The sequence below is a fragment of the Scyliorhinus canicula genome, chromosome 13 (genome assembly GCF_902713615.1).
Source record: "Scyliorhinus canicula chromosome 13, sScyCan1.1, whole genome shotgun sequence".
Taxonomy (NCBI): domain Eukaryota; kingdom Metazoa; phylum Chordata; class Chondrichthyes; order Carcharhiniformes; family Scyliorhinidae; genus Scyliorhinus; species Scyliorhinus canicula.
Window position 1 is genome coordinate 97,267,570 of NC_052158.1, and position 18,315 is coordinate 97,285,884.

The 18,315-nt window shown below is 46.8% G+C and overlaps 1 protein-coding gene across 6 annotated transcripts in view; it reads right to left on the reverse strand.

Annotated features, from left to right (window-relative positions):
* Positions 1-18,315, reverse strand: part of si (sucrase-isomaltase (alpha-glucosidase)) — a 200,304-nt gene that overhangs the window by 93,150 nt on the left and 88,839 nt on the right. For all 6 annotated transcript variants that reach the window (XR_005462898.1, XR_005462899.1, XR_005462901.1 and 3 more), the window contains 6 exons: positions 18,161-18,315; positions 14,829-14,913; positions 11,830-11,886; positions 10,203-10,327; positions 9,999-10,087; positions 6,375-6,424 (listed from right to left, as the gene is read on the reverse strand). Coding sequence is in view for 2 of the 6 variants with exons in the window: in XM_038816696.1 (XP_038672624.1) it covers positions 6,375-6,424; positions 9,999-10,087; positions 10,203-10,327; positions 11,830-11,886; positions 14,829-14,913; positions 18,161-18,315 (561 nt within the window). In the remaining 4 variants the exon portion in view is untranslated. The remainder of the gene's footprint in view (positions 1-6,374; positions 6,425-9,998; positions 10,088-10,202; positions 10,328-11,829; positions 11,887-14,828; positions 14,914-18,160) is intronic.

Genomic DNA, 18,315 nt, shown 5'->3' on the forward strand with positions numbered 1-18,315 from the left:
GACCGGATAGAATGGAGGGCGTCTGAGAGGACCTCTTGCCAGTGGGAGACTGGGAGATTTCTGGACCGTAGGGCCAGCAGGATGGTCTTCCAGACCGTACCGTTCTCCCTCTCGACCTATCCGTTACCCCGGGGGTTGTAACTGGTCGCCCTGCTGGAGGCGATCCCCCTGCTAAGCAGGAATTGATGCAGCTCGTCACTCATGAAGGAGGACCCCCTATCGCTATGGATGTAAGCGGGGTAACCGAACAGAGAGAAGATGGTGTGTCGGGCTTTAATAATGGTGGTCGTGGTCATGTCAGGGCAGGGGTTGGCGAAGGGGAAGCGGGAGTACTCGTCAATCACGTTGAGGAAGTACATATTGCGGTTGTTGGAGGGGAGGGGACCTTTGCTGAGACGTTCAAAGGGGCGGGAAGCCTTTATCAGATGCGCTTGTTCAGGGCGGTAGAAGTGCGGTTTGCACTCCGCGCAGATGTGGCATTCCCTGGTCACTGTCCTGACCTCCTCGATGGAGTAGGGCAGGTTGCGCGTCTTTATGAAGTGGAAAAAGTGGGTGAACCCCAGGTGGCAGAGATCCGCGTGGAGAGTTCGGAGGCGGTCCACTTGTGCGTTGGCACAGGTGCCGCGGGACAGGGCATCGGGAGGCTGGTTTAGCTTCCCAGGACGATACAAGATGTCGTAGTTGTAGTTGGACAACTCAATCCTCCACCAAAGATCTTGTCGTTCTTTATCTTGCCCCTCTGTGCGTTGTCGAACATGAAAGCCACTGACTGTTGGTCTGTGAGGAGGGTAAACCTTCTGCCGACCAGATAATGCCTCCAATGTCACACAGCTTCGACTATGCCCTGTGCTTCCTTCTCGAATGATGAGTGGCGGATTTCTGAAGCGTGGAGGGTACGGGAGAAGGCCACGGGTCTGCCCGCTTGATGGAGGGTGGCCGCCAGAGCTACATCAGATGCGTCGCTCTCGACTTGGAAGGGGAGGGACTCGTCGATAACGCGCATCGTGGCCTTTGCAATGTTTGCTTTGATGCGGCTAAAGGCCTGGCAGGCCTCCATCGACAGGGGAAAAGTGGAGGACAGGATGAGTGGTCGGGCTTTGTCAGCGTAATTGGGGAGCCACTGGGCGTCATATGAAATGAAGCCCAAACAGCGCTTGAGGGCTTTGAAGGAGTGGGGAGGGGAGGCTCCACCAGGGGGCGCATGCGTTCAGAGTCGGGGCCTATCTCTCCGTTATGCACTACGTAGCCGAGGATGGCTAGACGGTCGGTGCTAAACATGCATTTATCCTTGTTATAGGTCAGATTAAGGAGTTTTGCAGTACGGATGAATTTTCGGAGGTTGGTGTCGTGGTTCTGCTGGTCGTGGCCGCAGATGGTGACATTATCGAGATACGGGAAGGTTGCCCGTAAACCGTATTGGTTGACCATTCGGTCCATCTCCCGTTGGAAGACTGAAACTCTGTTCGTGACACCGAAGGGAACCCTTAGAAAGTGGTAGAGTCGCCCATCCGCTTCGAACGTAGTGTACATTCGGTCACTCGCGCGGATGGGGAGTTGATGGTAGGCGGGCGTAAGGTCCATCGTGGAAAAGAACTTGTACTGCGCGATCCTGTTGACCAGGTCGGAGATACGTCGGAGAGGATACGCGTCCAGCTGCGTAAACCTGTTGATGGTCTGACTGTAGTCTATGACCATCCTATTTTTCTCCCCGGTCTTCACCACCAGCACTTGTGATCGCCAGGGGCTGTTGCTAGCCTCGATAACCCCTTCCTTCAGAAGCCTTTGGACTTCGGACCTGATAAAGGTCCGATCCTGGGCAGTGTACTGTCTGCTCCTGGTGGTGACGGGTTTGCAATCCGAGGTGAGCTTTGCAAACAAGGATGGGGGATCGATCTTGAGGGACGTGAGGCTGCAGACAGTAAGGGGGGGCATAGGGCCGCCGAATTTGAACGTTGCACTGGAAATCTAACCCCAGGAGTGCTGCTGCGCAGGTGGGGAAGGACGAAGAGCTTGTAGTTTTTAAACTCCCTCCCCTGGACCGTGAGGTCCGCTATGCAGCACCCTATGATCTGGACCGAGTGCGAACCGGAGGCCAGAGCGATGTTTTGTTTTACCGGGTAAATGGAAAGTGCGCAGCATCTTACCGTGGCGGGGTGGACAAAACTCTCTGTGCTCCTGGAGTCCAGCAGGCAGCTTGTCTCGTGGCCGTTGAGGAGGATTTTCATGGTTTCCGTGGACAGCGTGCGAGGCCGCGACTGGTCCAATGTGACTAAGGCGAGTCGTGGCAGCAACTCTGAGTCATCATCTGGCAGACACCTGCGGGGTCCTCGGTGCCGATCCAAGATGGCGGCGCCCGTCAGCCGCACGTGGTGGGGGGTGAACAAAATGGCGGCGCCCGGGGATCACACGTGGAGTCGGGGGCCCAAAATGGCGGCGCCCGGGCGTTGCACGTGGTGTCGGGGGCCCAAAATGGCGGTGGGGGGTGGGGGCAGCGAGGTCCATGGGCTGCATGGGTCCCCTGAGGAGAGCGGGGGGGGGGGGGGGGGGGGGGGGGGGGACCCGTGGTCGCTGCTCAGAACCGCAGCGACCGCTTTAGACTGGCAGACGGCCGCAAAGTGGCCCTTCTTGCCGCAGCCTTTACAGGTTGCGGAGCGGGCCGGGCAGTGCTGGTGTGGGTGCTTTGCCTGGCCACAAAAGTAGCAGCGGGGCCCCGTGGGTTTATCGGGGTGCCCTGTGTTGCAGGCCTGGGGGGGGGGGGGGGGGTCACGTTCCACGCTGCCCAGGGGGCCGCCGCGCGGTCAGGAGCGTACACGCGGGCGTTATGATTGGCAAAGTACAGGGAGGAGGCGAGGGCCCGTGCCTCGGTGAGGCTTAAAGTCTCTTTCTCTAAAAGTCTTTGGCGGATCTGCGAAGATTGCATACCCACAACGAAAGCGTTTCTGATTAAAAGTTCGGTGTGCTTTGCCGCAGAAACCTGTGGGCAGCCGCAGTTCCTCCCCTGAACGAGGAGGGCCCGGTAAAATACGTCTAAAGACTCAGCGGGGAATTCCTGCCTCGTGGCCAGTAAGTGCCGAGCGTAGACCTGGTTCACCGGCCGGATGAAATGACCTTTAAGCAAGTCCATGGCCGCGTCGTAGTCTGTCGTGTCCTCTATGAGCGTGTACACGGTGGTGCCGACGCACGAGTGGAGAATGTGCAATTTCTGTTCCCTCGCCGGGACGTTTTCGGCTGCTCAAGTAGCTATTGAAGCAAGCCAGCCAGTGTTTAAATGCTGCTATTGCATTTGCTGTGTGCGGGCTGAGTCGAAGGCACTCCGGCTAGATGCGAAGCTCCATCCTTTAAAATCTTGTGCATTAAATTGATGCACAATTAATGGACATGAAACGTAGATGAAGTCCGAACGATAGGCTTTAATGCACAAGAAGTGTACCCGGCAGCAGACGTACAGAAGAAAGGCCGACTGCCGGGAAGCACAGGTTCTCATATCCCGCCTCGTAGGCGGAGCTACGTACCTCTCAGCCAATCGTCTGAGAGGCACATGACTTACCTGGGCCAATGGGCAGCGAGTCCTCTGCACCATTAGCAGCTCACTTCCAAGTACCGTAATACCCCCTAGTCATACTACCATAGGCAGGTTTGTAGCGTGGCAAGTGGGTAGGATTGAAAGTGGATGAGGTTTGTAGTTGGCTGAGATGAGGTGAGTTGTAGGGGTAATCAGGTGGTCAGTTTAAAGGACAGATGGTGTATTCCCGTGTGGGCTGCCAGGTCCCGCCGGTAAGGGTCCTAGGCCGGGATTCTCCCCTACCCGGCGGGGCGGGGGGTCCCGGCATGTCGGAGTGGCGTGAACCACTCCAGCGTCGGGCCGCCCCAAAGGTGGCCTTCCCTCCAGCAGGCCCACAATATTCTGCCACCGAGATCAATTCTCTTGGACCTCCAGCCTAACAGCATCTTGCAAACATCACCCAGTCTCACCATCTCCGCTTCCAGAAATATGATCTGGCCACTCTGGTTGGACACCACTTTGTCCACGTCTTGGATTATCGTTCCTTGAACCTCCAAGTGCTTCTCTATTAAATAAGTTAAAAGCCCATGGTGTTAAGGGTAAGATCCTGGCATGGATAGAGGACTAATTTCTAAATAGGGAAATACTGAGGAAATCAGAAGCACAAAGGGACTTGGGAGTCCTTGTTTACAATTCTCTCAAGGTTAATGTGAAGGTTCAGTCGGCAGTTAAGAAGGCAAATTCAATGTTAGCATTCATGTCAAGAGGGCTAGAATACAAGACCAGGGATGTATTTCTGAGGCTGTACCAGGCTCTGGTCAGACCACATTTGGAGTATTGTGAGCAGTTTTAGGCCCCGTATCTAAGGAAGGATGTGCTGGCCTTGGAAAGGGCCCAGAGGAGGTTCACAAGAATGATCCCTAGAAAGAAGAACTTGTTATATGAGGAATGTTTGAGGACTCTGGGTCTGTACTCGTTGGAGTTTCGAAGTACGAGAGGGGATCTTATTGAAACTTACCAAGATACTGCGAGGCCTGGATGAAGTGGACGCGGAGAGGAAGTTTCCACTGGTAAGAAAAGCTAGAACCAGACGACACCATCTCAGACTAAAGGGACGGTCCTTTAAAGCAGAGATAAGGAGGAATTTCTTCAGCCAGAGGGAGGGGAATCTGTGGAACTCTTTGCCGCAGAAGGCTGTGGAGGCCAAATCACTGAGTGTCTTTAAGACAGAGATAGATAGGTTCCTGATTAATAAGGGGATCAGGAGCTATGGGGAGATGGCAGGAGAATGGGGATGAGAAAATATCAGCCATGATTGAATGGCGGAGCAGACTCAATGGGCCTAGTTGCCTAATTCTACTCCTATGTCTTCTGGTCTTCTCCACCTGACCGAAGGTCCCACGAATATGTGCATTTGCCCCCTCAATCACCATCAACCAGTCCCCTGTGTATCCTTTTGTTGCTGCTGATATTCCTCCTTGATGAAACCGATCAAGTGTTCAATTGGCAGCTTCGCCATCGACGATGACCCTTCCCCCTCTGCCATTTTCTCAGCTTGCGCTGCACTACGAGCCCCCTCCAACTCTTGGGCCAAGGCTCTCACTGTCTTTAACCGGGTCTGACATCCCATAAACATTCCAGTCCAGGAGCGAACTAATCATCCTCCACCCTCCTCACAACGTTCTATCAAATTCCCCCGAAAATCGTGCAAAAAGATCCAGGCTGGAGTCGCCTTAGTGCGACCGATCACACCATGGCTGCCACCGGAAGTCATTCAACATTTTCATGTTAGACTCTTTTTACTTGCTATTTACGTTTCTTTACCTGTTTCAACGTGCACATTCTGAAGCCATTGTTACTATTACCTAACGAGTCTCCTCCCTTAAGGTAATTTACCTGTCCTTTTTCATCATTAAGTTTTCGTCTCAGATTATTCCAAGTTCCCTGGCATTAAAACTCTATCATTCATGCAAACATCACTTAATTTCCCGAAAGATTCCGTCCTTAATTTATTTCCTGCCATTGGTTATCGCTGAATATACTAACATAGAGGAAAGTAACCAACAGATAGAAATGGCTGGGGTGAGAACAGTTTCCTCAGAAATTCCTGGAGTGATGCTCGATCTCTGATAACCATAGTTTTCCCTTCTGAATGAAGCACGACTTCAGCCACTGCAGGATCTTCTCTCTGACCATTTCATTAAGTATAGCTTAGGAAGGGTTTCTTGATGCCATGCTTGATTGGTAAGCAGTTTGATGGGCACTCAGAAGGAAAAAACATAATAAAAACAAGAATACTGGTCCGAATTAGCCTTGTACACCTTAAGATTGAACTCAATAAGAATACTGTCCTAACGTTTTTTTTTCCTTTTTGGTATGTAATGTTAGCATTAAACACTCCCAACAATGCTTCAGAGTGACATGCCAAGTTTGAACCAGGAAATTTTATCTGGTACCGTGACCTTGCAGATGTTGCGTGTCCTATTTTCATGCTGCCTCCCTTTTTTATGAGGTATTTATCTGCTTATTTGAAATGGGTTAACACGTCCTCTAAGTGTTCCATTTAGAGTATGAATGAATGAGGATGGATGAATTTTGACACTTGTATATATGCTTGGAAATGCTGTCATATTTTAGAATTCCCAAAGATTGGAGAATAGTCACATCCTTATTCTTGCACAGACTCCTCTGAAAACATAATTCATTTCAGCAAGGGTTATATTTATGCAGTTTAATGTCATGCCTAGTTACTTTTGTTAAAATAATCTCGACCAACAATCCGGGATATGTGTTCCATGTACACATTCAGCAGCAAGTTTTGTAACAAAATAACAATTAGAAATTAGAATTGACTCAATTTGAAAAAGCTAACCTTTGCAACTGTGAACTGATAAGCAGTGTAAGCTTCCTTTTGGAAAGTATCTGAAAGGGAAAATCAACACAATTTACTGCTCAGCAACAGGGCATCAGAAAATCCAGGGACAGAGTACATTAGAACCATCTATTAAGTTATATATTAAGAAATATATTTCAAAGTGTTTGAGACAGAGTAACGAACAGCAGGTCATTGCTTCAGGTAACATAATTGCTTGGCAATCAATATTGAATTGGCTCACCAGCCATGTGCTAAACAGAATGAACACTGCTTTTGAAATGACAATCCTAGTTGAGAAATAAAGGGCTGAATCCATCCCTGGTGGGATTCTCCGTTGCATCGGTAGATCACCGACATCCGCAGGTTTCCCCGTGATGTGGGGTGGCCACAATGGGAAACCCCATTGGCAGGTGACGGGAACGAAGATTCCCGCTGCCGGCGAGGACACACCACCCAGGAAAACACGGCTAGCGGGCCGGTGAATCCCACCCCTCCCTGGCTCAGACAATATATGCAGAAATGATTCTGCAAGCCGACAAAAGCAGGAGTGTGGGTGAGCATCCTGGCAGAATTCCAGAAGTTGGAGAAGGTCAAGTTCGCTTTGAGGGGGTCGGCAGATGGGTTCACCCAGAGGTGGAAACTGTTTATTGATTTCTTTAAGGAGGTTGGAGGGGTCAGCAAGGGTGGGTGTTTGGGAGAGGGGGTTGGGGAGAGTAAGGGGGTTAGTCAAAATGGGGAAGGTGGGATGTGAGGATGGGTTAGCGTCAGGAGAACATGTGGGATGTGGTTGTTTGCTGAATTGTTTGATTGTTCTGATGATTCTTTTTGTAAACATGAAAATGCTTTGAATAAAAATACATTAGAAAAAAAAGAGTTGAAAGCATTGGTCCGTAGTGAGCCAGCCAAAAGTCTATTAACTTCAACAGGACCAGGATATCCCACCAGTGGATAGAGCCAGGAAATTCCAGCCAGTATCTCCATCTTTTAGAGCAAATGCATATTTTTATATATACCGAGTTCATGATTCATAGGCAGATTTTAGAAGTAAATATTAGTTCTGAGAAGATTGCAGTTTAACTGTAGGAAATGTGACAAATGCAACTAAAGCAGCTTGAAGATTCATTCATGCACTTAAAGGATTGGGGCCATGTTGACTGAAGGGGTCAACAACAAAAAAGATTAGATCATAAACAGCAGCTGGGCTTACAATAGCTGGAGAATTGGAGTCAAGGGATGGAATTTCCCATTAATCCTATGTTGGGAGTGGGGAGTGTTTCCTCCGTCGGAGGCTGATGGGAAACCACACGATATCTTCGTCCTTGGTATAATTAATTATGTATTCAGGGGTTTTGCGCTCTTTTTCATGGTGGGGGAGACTTGATGGTGCGCATCCACTGTCAGATCCAGGTGCCATAGTAAAAAAGACGCCTGACATCACTGACCCGCCATTGAAGAAAGAGTATGGGCTTCCTGAAGAAAGAATTTAGTCCAGCAGGAACACTGTGGCTGGAAGGTGGACCTACTTGAAGACATTGAAGCTGGAAGATCCACCCGATAGGTGCTCCCCCCACCCATGGCTGTGGTGTTCCAAGTTCACTGATAGCCTCCATCCCGAACTCCAGAAGCAGCCTCAGCCTTTCATCAGGTAAACCCTGACAGGGAAGCATGCCATGTTGGTGCAGACATGTTCAGGACCAATGCTGTGGAGAATCGGGCGTAGGGGCAAAGATTGGAGCCAGGCTTTCATCTGCATCCCATTAGCGGGATGCAAATTTGTTTCACGCTGGCTACCACTGGGTTCCTGTCCTGCCATGGTGGGCAGCATCAATTGGCAATTTCATGCCAACACAAAACAGATTTTTGGGCCTGCCGCCGAATTCTGCTCTCCCACCTGCAATTGACCATGCTGGTGGGAGAATTCTGCCCAAAGGGTCGACACTGCTGGTAAAGAGACGTCCAGAGAGTAGCTTTGTTTTGGAAGTTAAAGCTACAATTACCTGAGAAGTGAGCACTGGAACACTACATCAGCATGAAAATGTGCTGCGATTAAGAAAATTCTAGGGTTTCAATTTATCATGTGTTTGCTGGGCAGAGAGCGTCCGGCAGCAAGGGAAAAGGTGCTATTAGAAGCAAGCTCCTGGCAGTAGATGTTTTATTGTCAGCTGGCTTTCTGCAGTTAGGGCTAATAAAAAGAATATGGGAGCTGCAAAGGTCACTACCTCCAAGTTGGAAAAGGTTAAGGTTCAGAAAAGTTTCCAACTACAAATAAATGCATTCTTGAAGGTTTCACATCACATGGTTTGCTCCATTAGTCGACCATCCTTGTGATGCACTGCCTTCCAATGCCAATTTGAAAGTAAAAAAGATTCAATCCAATTAGATGATGCTTAGCTGTCAGCCAAACAGCCTCTGCATTCCCAATTTTTATTTATTTTTAATAATAATAATCTTTATTATTGTCACAAGTAGGCTTACATTAACAATGCAAAGACGTTACTGTGAAAATCCCCTGGTCGCCATACTACAGCGCCTGTTCGAGTACACTGAGGGAGAACTCAGAATATCCAATTCATCTAACAAGCACATCTTTTGGGACTTGTGGGAGTAAATCGGAGCACCTGGAGGAAACCCACACAGACACGGGGAGAATGTGCAGACTCCGCACAGACAGTGACCCAAGCGGGTATTGAACCCAGGGCCCTGGCACTGTGAAGCAGGAGTGTACATCTGGGAAAGTGAAGTGTTCCAAGACAATTACAAACTAATAATTTTTTTAATGTCTCAATGATTTTTCTCCAGCGCTGCACACAGCAGTGTCCTGGAGATTGCTCTTCAATTCCTGGAGTCTATCAGCTAATCCTGGATGGTTGGAAACCCTGGGCTCAGAGGAACCCACAAGAACCATTTAGCATGACGTAGCTGGGGAAATTGAAGCTTTGTGAAATCTCGGGACAGGGCCAGATTAGTGATGCTAGCCAGCTATTAAAGGACTGAAATTGAACTACAAAGTAAAGGATCGAGTGCACTCATAAATCTGGCAAGACATGATTGAAACACTGGGAGATGTTCAATCATTGAGACTGTCTAATTTGGAGTAACCTTTGAAGAGAATTCCATGGTGAGATCTTTGGAGATGAAGACTGGAATCCCTCATGACAATGAGATTGGTTGGCTCTCAGCATTCACTGACATGTTGATGGGTTGCTGAGAAATCCCATGGAATCCGTCTTGGTCACGTTTGCTATTTAATGCAGTGTGCTGATTTCACAAATTTACCATATTTACCATGAATTTTAGGGCATGAAACAGATATTCAAAAATTGTTTCATATTTCTGACCTTTGTTTTATTTTATTTTGTGTGAAAGTTTATTTTATTTGTTCAAAACATGTGGAATCTTGTGGCTTTATTCTCTGAGCAAGTGTCTTGAATCACAAACTTTGTCCACTTTAGACAAAACATTATTGACCCTTAACCAGACCTAAAAAGAAATGGGGGTCTGGGACCAGAACAATATTCTGAGTAAAGTTATTTAACTTGTGAAAAGGTGTTTAGTGCGTATTCAGTATTCAATGCAGCTGTTCATGGTGGATTATAATAAATGTAAAGATTAATACAGTACCTCTGGATTCTCCATCATCCCAGAATAGCTCTCCACTAGCCTTTCCTTTTTCATCAAGGGCAATGAGGAGACCCATGGGGTTCTTCCGACTGTACATAAAAAAAGGTACTTATCTGATGCAATTCATTGGCACTGTCATTTTGACATTTTAATGTAAGTGTGCTAAACTTCAGGAAAATTAAGCATAGATCTAGCCGCACTCACCTATAAAAAGTAGTTTTTGCTGGTTGCTGTGTTGGGAAGATAAATCCACCTCTGACATGAAGTCCCAGTTTATCTCCTGGAACATGCATATTCACCATCTGCTTTCGAGAAGGTATGGCAACACCCTAATTTAACAAAAAATGGCTTTTTTTAGGCTGAGGTTGTGTTACATTTTTGTTCATTAATTAGCATGGCACAGCAATGGTGGATTTGAGTAAGGCACAGGTAACTATTAAATATAATTTCTGCATCCGTGCATGTCTTTATCGTGTGTCTAATATAATTCTGTTCCATTATCAGGATTGGTCATTTTAACTTGAAAGAACAAACATATCTAATGGTTGATGCACATGCATTAATTGCAACTGTTCCAGGTACATACACAGGTTTCTCAACAATAAATTTAAGAAAAACGGATGTTAAGAAAAGTTGAATCAATTATAGAGCGTTCAGCATTCACTGAAAAGGCACATGACTGAATTGTGCCCTTCACTCAGGTCAGGTAACCTGTTGGCAAATGTGATGGGCTTTCAGTCAAGCCACTAATTCCTCATTTTGATAGACAATTTAATGCTGGTGGAGAGAAAAAGTTGGCAGGCAAACGTAGCCTTCCGTTTCCTCTCAACTAATTTGATTGGACATCCCTATTCTCTTCAAGAGAAGGAGCCAGCATGGAGGCACCAGCATTAATGCTAGGGATAGGATGAGAATCTTAAGCCTTTCTTGCAGTATCTATCATGATTTTCATTGAATATCTGATATCTGGTTTGGAAGAATCTGGGTTAATGCAGGACTCTCATTGCTATTCTTGGGGGGAAAACAACTCATTTTCCAGGAGAATGTAATTAAACAGTTTTAAGAAAGCTGGAAACCTGCTAACCCAGGTGAACTGTGTACAAAGAGGACACATGGTAGTTTATGGCTTTGGAAAAAAAGAACATTTATAGAAAACTGTTTTGAAGATGGTCTTGGTTTTGCTTTGAGAAGAAAAAGGACCAATTAGTGGTGAAAAGAAGACAGCAGCGGGTTTGCATTCCAGATCCAGTCCACAATCAGAAGTGAATATTTGCTACTCCTAAGTTGCTCTACATGCAGGGATGGAGTACCTGAAATGCAAAGTGCGAGTCATTGTTGTTTCGCAGATCAGTGCAAAGAGAAAAATTGTACAAGATGGACAGTATTTCAAGGTCTCCAACATCTTTCCTTTACCCTTGAACTATTGACTGTTAACCTTTGGCCGAATTCCTCCATTTTTATTTTTGGGTGTCTGTATGTGACTTAGGGTATTTCATACTGTATATTATTATCCTGTGCCTTCTATTTGGACAAGACTGTTTTTTACAATAAAAAAATATTCTGGGTAACAGTAGCAAACAATTTTTGATGAGCGAATCAAACAGTGCACTACCATTCCAGTCATAACAGGCCTAACAGGAAACATGACCTAAGAAATGTGGGCCTGCAGTGTACAATTTGCTATTGATCAATTTAAATAAATGGAAAATCTGATGCAGTTGAAGCATGATTTATGGGTCAGTGTTCCTTGTGAGTAATCTTCCACTGCGAGAGCATTCAACTGTGGAATAAGAATTTATTAACTTCAAAATTGAATTAAAGGGATACTTACTGTTTCGTAATCATACCAAACTGCATCAGGTACATAGGCAGAGACATATTCCGTACCCTGAAAATAATGGAAGAAGCATTGGTATAAATTTTAAACAGATATTAAAATAGCTTCGATCTGCAAAATGAAATAGGAGGGTTATCATTATCTTATTGGGTTGGAAGGCACCCATTTTCACCACACTTCTAGTGTGGCATAATGCTGCACTATTGTCAGCTATAAAGCACCTTTGAGGCACGAGGATCTGGGCTACAAGCCCAGGCTGACACTTCAGTGCAGTGCTGAGGGAGTGCTGTAAAATCAGAGGGGCCATTTTGCCAAAGAGATATCAAACTGCTAACTAGGCAATTTGCAACAAAAATATAAACCCAAAGTCTGCCCTCTCAATATGAAAGACTTCATGACAATACTCAAGGAAAAGCAGAGGCATTCACCTGGTATTTTGGCTTGCAAGTACCCCTCAAAAAAAAATCAAAAATAATTATATGATCATTATATCATTGTTATTTGTGGAAACTTGCTGTGTGCAAATTGGCTGTCGTATTTCTTACAACAATGATAGCACTTCAAAAAGTATTTAATTTGGGGTGTCATGGGGTTACAGAAAGCAGTATAGAAACAAAATTCTCTTTTTCTTTCTTTCTTATACTGTGACATGGATGTTGGTTCATGTTTATGTTACAAATATTCAATTTTAGTTTGCAAAATACCACAGATAAATAAGTAAATTTGCTCCATCTTAATTCATGCGGCCAGATCCAGGTTGTACATTTGTATTTCAACATCTAGAATCCATATAGTGCAGAAGGAGGTAATTCGGCCTATTGAGCCTGCACTGATCCTCCAAAAGACCACGCTACATTAGGCCCACACCCCTGCAACCCCGCACATTGATCATGGACAATCCATCTAATCTGTGCATCTTTAGGCAATAAAGGACAATTTAGCAAGTTTAATCCACCTAACCTGCATATCTTTTGACTGTGGGAGGACACCGGAGCACCTGCAGGACTTCCACGCAGACAGGAGGAGAACGTGCAAATTACACACAGACAGTAACCCAAGGCGGTAATTGAACCTGGGTTTCTGGCATTGTGAGGCAGCAGGACTAACCACTGTGCCATCCAGTTGTTCCTCAAATGTTTTCATTAGTCTACCCATTATTAAGTTATTGTGGGTAGACACAAGGTGAAGACTAGGTCGTCACACATTGGGAACGCCAGAGAAATCAGAGGGCAGGCCATACACGCCAGTTTTGCATACTTCAGTGAAGAATCATACAGAGCAATAGTAACCTGGGGCGGGATTCTCCCCTACCCGGCGTGAGGGGGGTCCCGGCGTAGGGGAGTGGTGCCAACCACTCCGGGGTCGGGCCTCCCCAAAGGTGGGGAATTCTCCGCACCTTTGGGGGCTAGCACCGCGCCGGAGCGGTTTGTACCAGAAGACTGGCGCAAAAAATCGGCGGCAGCGGCCTTTCAGGCCCGCCGCCCGGCAGCGGGGCTGGCCGAAAGGCTTTCGCCGGTCGGTGCATGCACCGGCGGTGACGTCAGTGGCCAGCTGCCGCTGACGTCACCACCGTCGCATGCGCGATGTGGGTTTCTCTTCCGCTTCCGCCATGGCGGAGGCCGTGGCGGCGGGGGAGGAGAAAGAGTGCACCCAGGGCACTCGCCCGGAGTCTGAGCGGGGGGGCCCCGATCGCGGGCTGCTTGGCCACCGTGGGGGCACCCCCCGGGGTCCGATCGCCTGCGCCCCCCCCCCCCCCGGACTCTGGGGGCCCGGTCGCGGCACCGATCCCGCCGCCACCAGAGGTGGTTCAAACCTCGGCGGCGGGAGAGGCCTCCCAGCGGCGGGACTTCGGCCCATACGGGCCGGAGACAGCAGCGGCCCTAGGGTTGCTGGCGCCCCGGGCAAGCTGAACTTCGGCGCCCTTACAAGTGCCAATTTTAAAGGCCTCCAGCGCTGCGCTCCATCACCTTTCCCCGCTGCGGATAGCCTTTTCCTGCTCCCCTCGGCGGCCCTCCTCCCGCCGAGGACCCTCCGTGCAGCTACTGCCTCACATAGACACTGAGCAGCCGCCAGCGGCTGAACTGGACCAGCAGGCGGCCGAGGCCAATCAACATGGCGGCCGCACAGGGGGCGGGGCCAGGGCTGAAGGAGCACCCCACGTGACTCCGGGCTGCGCGTGGGCAGCTACTGAACATGCGTAGCTGCCATCAAGCGGAGGCAACATGTTGCAAATGCGCAGATCGTCCTTAGAATCTTACAACCTTTCGGCCACTGAATTAATTAGATTTGATTTATTGCCACCTGTACCATGAAACACATAGGACATACAGAAGTACATAATGCAAATACATAGACATAGACTTGATGGCGCCCCCTAGCACATGACGCCCCGGGCGACTGCCCGAGTTGTCGGTACCTTGAGCCGGCCCTGGCCGGAGTATCGCCGCAGGGGCCTCACCGATCGGAGTGGCGTGATTCCCGCCCCCGCCAATTCCCGGGTGGCGGAGAATCTCTGCCACGGCGGGGGCGGGACTTTCGGCGGCCCCAGGCGATTCTCCGACCCTGCTGGGGGTCGGAGAATTTCGCCCCTGGTGTGAAAAGGGCTGTCTCCCTGCTTTCTCAGCTGGGGAATAATGAATGACCTAGGGGATCTAAAAGAGTGAGGCAAACAGCTAAATAAAACGAAAAAACATTCAGTTCAAATCACATTAATTTCAGTGAAACTGTCCAGTTATTGATGGTACTAATGGGATAGGGTACATAAAAATGTTTAATAAGATGTTTTTTTACATTATACATTTTGCTATTAGAAAAACCAAAGTCGTATTCGACAACAGTAGAGTGACAAACGTGCAAATTTGATTGTTATTAATTTACTGATTATTTACTGTAAATTTAAAAAATATACTTTAATTAACATTTGTAAAAATAAATAAACATTAATATAAATAAATAGAAATGGATATTAATAAATAATACTTGAATTAACATACAGGATCTAGCACAGGCGTGATAAGAAGAGCAGGTCCCCATAGAAACTGACGGTCAACAGTCCATGTTGAATTGTCTGAAGGAAACCTTGGAAAAGATAAAGCAATTTACATATTTGGTTGTAGTTACAGTTGAATGACATGCTGCAGATGAAAATGCTGGGAAATGGAACTTGTTACTTTATCTCCAATTGGAGCAGTTAACAATGCCACACAATGGAATAAGCATCACACAATCAAACTGCTTCTACATTTTCTGATAAGTTTCCTAAAGCTCATGTCGGGAGCACACTGCCTATTTTATCAGTAAAACAACAAGAATAATTAACAGCTATGCAGTATATTTCACACTGCAAAATCTTTCCAGGCATTTCACAGTTATGGGGTAAGAGGCAGTCAGGCCCAGGAAGGAGCGGGAAGCAGCTGAAGGTGCGATCAAAGAGAAAGGCTTCAGTCAAGATTTTAAATGTAGCGAGGTGACTAGATTTAAGGAGGGAGTACCAGAGAGTGGTAAAATTTATGAAGACTCTGTCACATGTAGTGACTGGAATAGTGGAAGAAATTAGGCAGTGAAAGGAATTTGAGGAGTCAAAATGTAGGGGCATGATTGTAAGGTGACTTGATGATGAGCAGATTTGAAAATCAATGCACCAAGGGACACATGTCACAGGAGGAGGGGTGGAAAGATGGGTGTAGGTGGAAAGAACCAAAGTGAATAAAATTTTATATGGGAAGGGAACAAAGTGAATTTTTGATGAGTTAGAAGTGGCAGATCTGGAGGCAATAGAAAAGGTTGAATCTGGAGGTGAAAAATGCATGGTTGACAGTTTGACCAGCAATGTAATTGAGATGGATGCAGAGCTGAGGATATTTCAGAAGTGAAAGCAGACAGTCCTGCTGGGAACTCAGTGTGGAGTTTGAAGATGTGTTCAGGGTTAAACAAGTCACTTGAGTTGAACACCGTCAAACTAAGCTAAGGTAGGCAGGGTTGGGATCACAGTCCAGGGTCCAGAGTGGTGATGACTACTGAGGGACAAATTGAACAATTTTGCTGATGCTAAGTTGTTGGCTATGCAGTCCCAGTGACGTGATGTCCATGGAAATGAGGCAGATGATGGAGAAGTAAATGTGAGAACCACCAGTGTCCACGTGATGTTTCATTGACATGAAAGTAGTAGGAAAGCACCAGGAATGGAATCTTTGGAGCAAACAGGACATAACTGCCACAAATGGGAGCCTATCCAGAAGGTGTGTTGGTGGCACTAAGAGAGATAGTAATGAGTCCTTTACAAGTGACTGGCGTACAAGAATGATGTAAAAAGGATGTGTAATCTATTGTGGCAAAAATTGCCGAGGAGTTGAATAAGAGGGCAGAGGTTAAGGCACTTGAATGCCAAGAATGTTGTTGACTTTGATAAGTTCTGTGCAGAGTATGGAAACTGGGTTGCAAGAACATTAGCACAATTAAATACCAATGACCTATTTCATAATGGGAAGTCAGACAGAGGTGGTATTAGAAAGGACAAAGGGCAAGCTATTTAAGCAGCTGGACTGTTACAGTAGTTCTAAAGGTGAGGTTGAGATTCCTGTCTGAGGGCAGCATGGTTGCCTAGTGGTTAGCACAGCTGCCTCACGGCGCTAAGGTCCCAGGTTCGATCCCGGCTCTGGGTCACTATCCGTGTGGAGTTTGCACATTCTCCCCATGACTGCGTGGGTTTCACCCCCACAACCCAAAAATGTGCAGAGTAGGTAGATTGGCCACACTAAATTGCCCCTTAATTGGAAAAAATAATTGGGTAATCTAAATTTATAAAAAAAACAAAAAAGATTCCTGTCTGGCGGTTGATAAAGATCCATGCCATGTGGGCAATCACAATGCCTGCAACCTAGTTGGGATGGTTCCCTCCTATTGGGCAGCATGTGGCCATCGGAAGGACCTGTCAGCTGCAAGAGCAGCCCACACGGGAATACACCATCTGTCCTTTAAACTGACCACCTTTCTCCCTTGCCTCACCTAACTTTCCTCCAGGGCTCCAGCTATGGTCCTGCTCCTAAGCCCTACTGCAGTGCTGGAAGTGCCGAGCATTCCAGATGGCAGAGCTGGTATGGAGAGCAAGCAGCCGATGATTGTTTGAAACTCTCAGGGGTGGCATATCTGCCCTGACAGTACTGAGGAGTCACTGCACAACTAATAAATTCAGCCCACATTTCAATAGTGTATTAGGATATGACCATCTCCATGGCAGGAATAAATAAATGCCGATCACGTTTGTTCACTGGAAACTGGATTGATTCTGCTCAGAACTGTTTGTGATGCCTAACGACCATGCATGGAAGATATTTATTTCTTACTATCTACAAGATACACTGCAGGAATTCAACGAGACACTTTCCAAAACAAAGACCGCTACCATCTAGAAGAGCAAGAGCAGCAGACACATGGGAACACCACGACCTGGAAGTTCACTTCCAAGTCACTCACCACCCTGACTTGGAAATATATAGTCGTTCCTTCACTGTCGCTGGGTCAAAATTCTGCAACACCCTCCCTAACAGCACTGTGGGTGTACCTACACCACAAGAAGGCAGCTCACACCACCTTCTCTGGGGCAATTAGGGATAGGGAATAAATGCTGGTCTCGCCAACGATGACCACATCCCGTAAACAAGGACAAACATGTAATCTTCAGATGAGTAGAAAACATGTTATAATGACAAACTGCACAGATCTCATCCATACATGCCCTGTTCGTAAACATTACCCTGAACAGTTAATTTGTTTGGATCCCATTTTATTGCAGCGCATCAAAATTTAAAGGTCATTTTCTGCACCTTGAAACCCAAATACCGTGCAATACTTTTCATCTAACAGCTGAGAAAGGTAGCTTCTTCCCAGATTTCTGACAATTCTATCTTAGACTGCTCACAGGAATGTTTGTAATATTAGCCCACAGTGATTTCCTGTGGGGATGATTTGGTCCTTCACCCATATCATCCCAAGATGACATGGTTCAGATCATATGGGTGTCATACAATATTTGCTGTGAAAACCAGACCAACTGGAAAATCAACCTCATGAGCAACGCATTCGGCAAAATTTACTTAGATTGGATTTCATCTTTCATCTTTTCACTTCTTAAATTAATTTAAACAGAAATCATTCATTTGAACTCAAACTGCTCAAGCAGAAAGAATGCGATAAGGTGTGCTGACAATTTTGTCGCACAAAAAATGCAATGTCAGTTCAGTGAATTCATTTAATTTGTATATGAGTTGATAATATGTTAATATGGCTTTGCTAATTAACTGAGTACATGATTTTCTGAAAAACTTACTCATGAAACAGTGGACGGACTACAGTGTCGCCATAGACATTAGCCCTGTGAAACAGTGTGTAAAGGTAAGGAAGCAATGTGTAACGAATATTCAGGTAATGTTTGGAACTGTTCACTAAAAGGGAGTTTTCGCCGTATGAAGCAGGATCTTGATG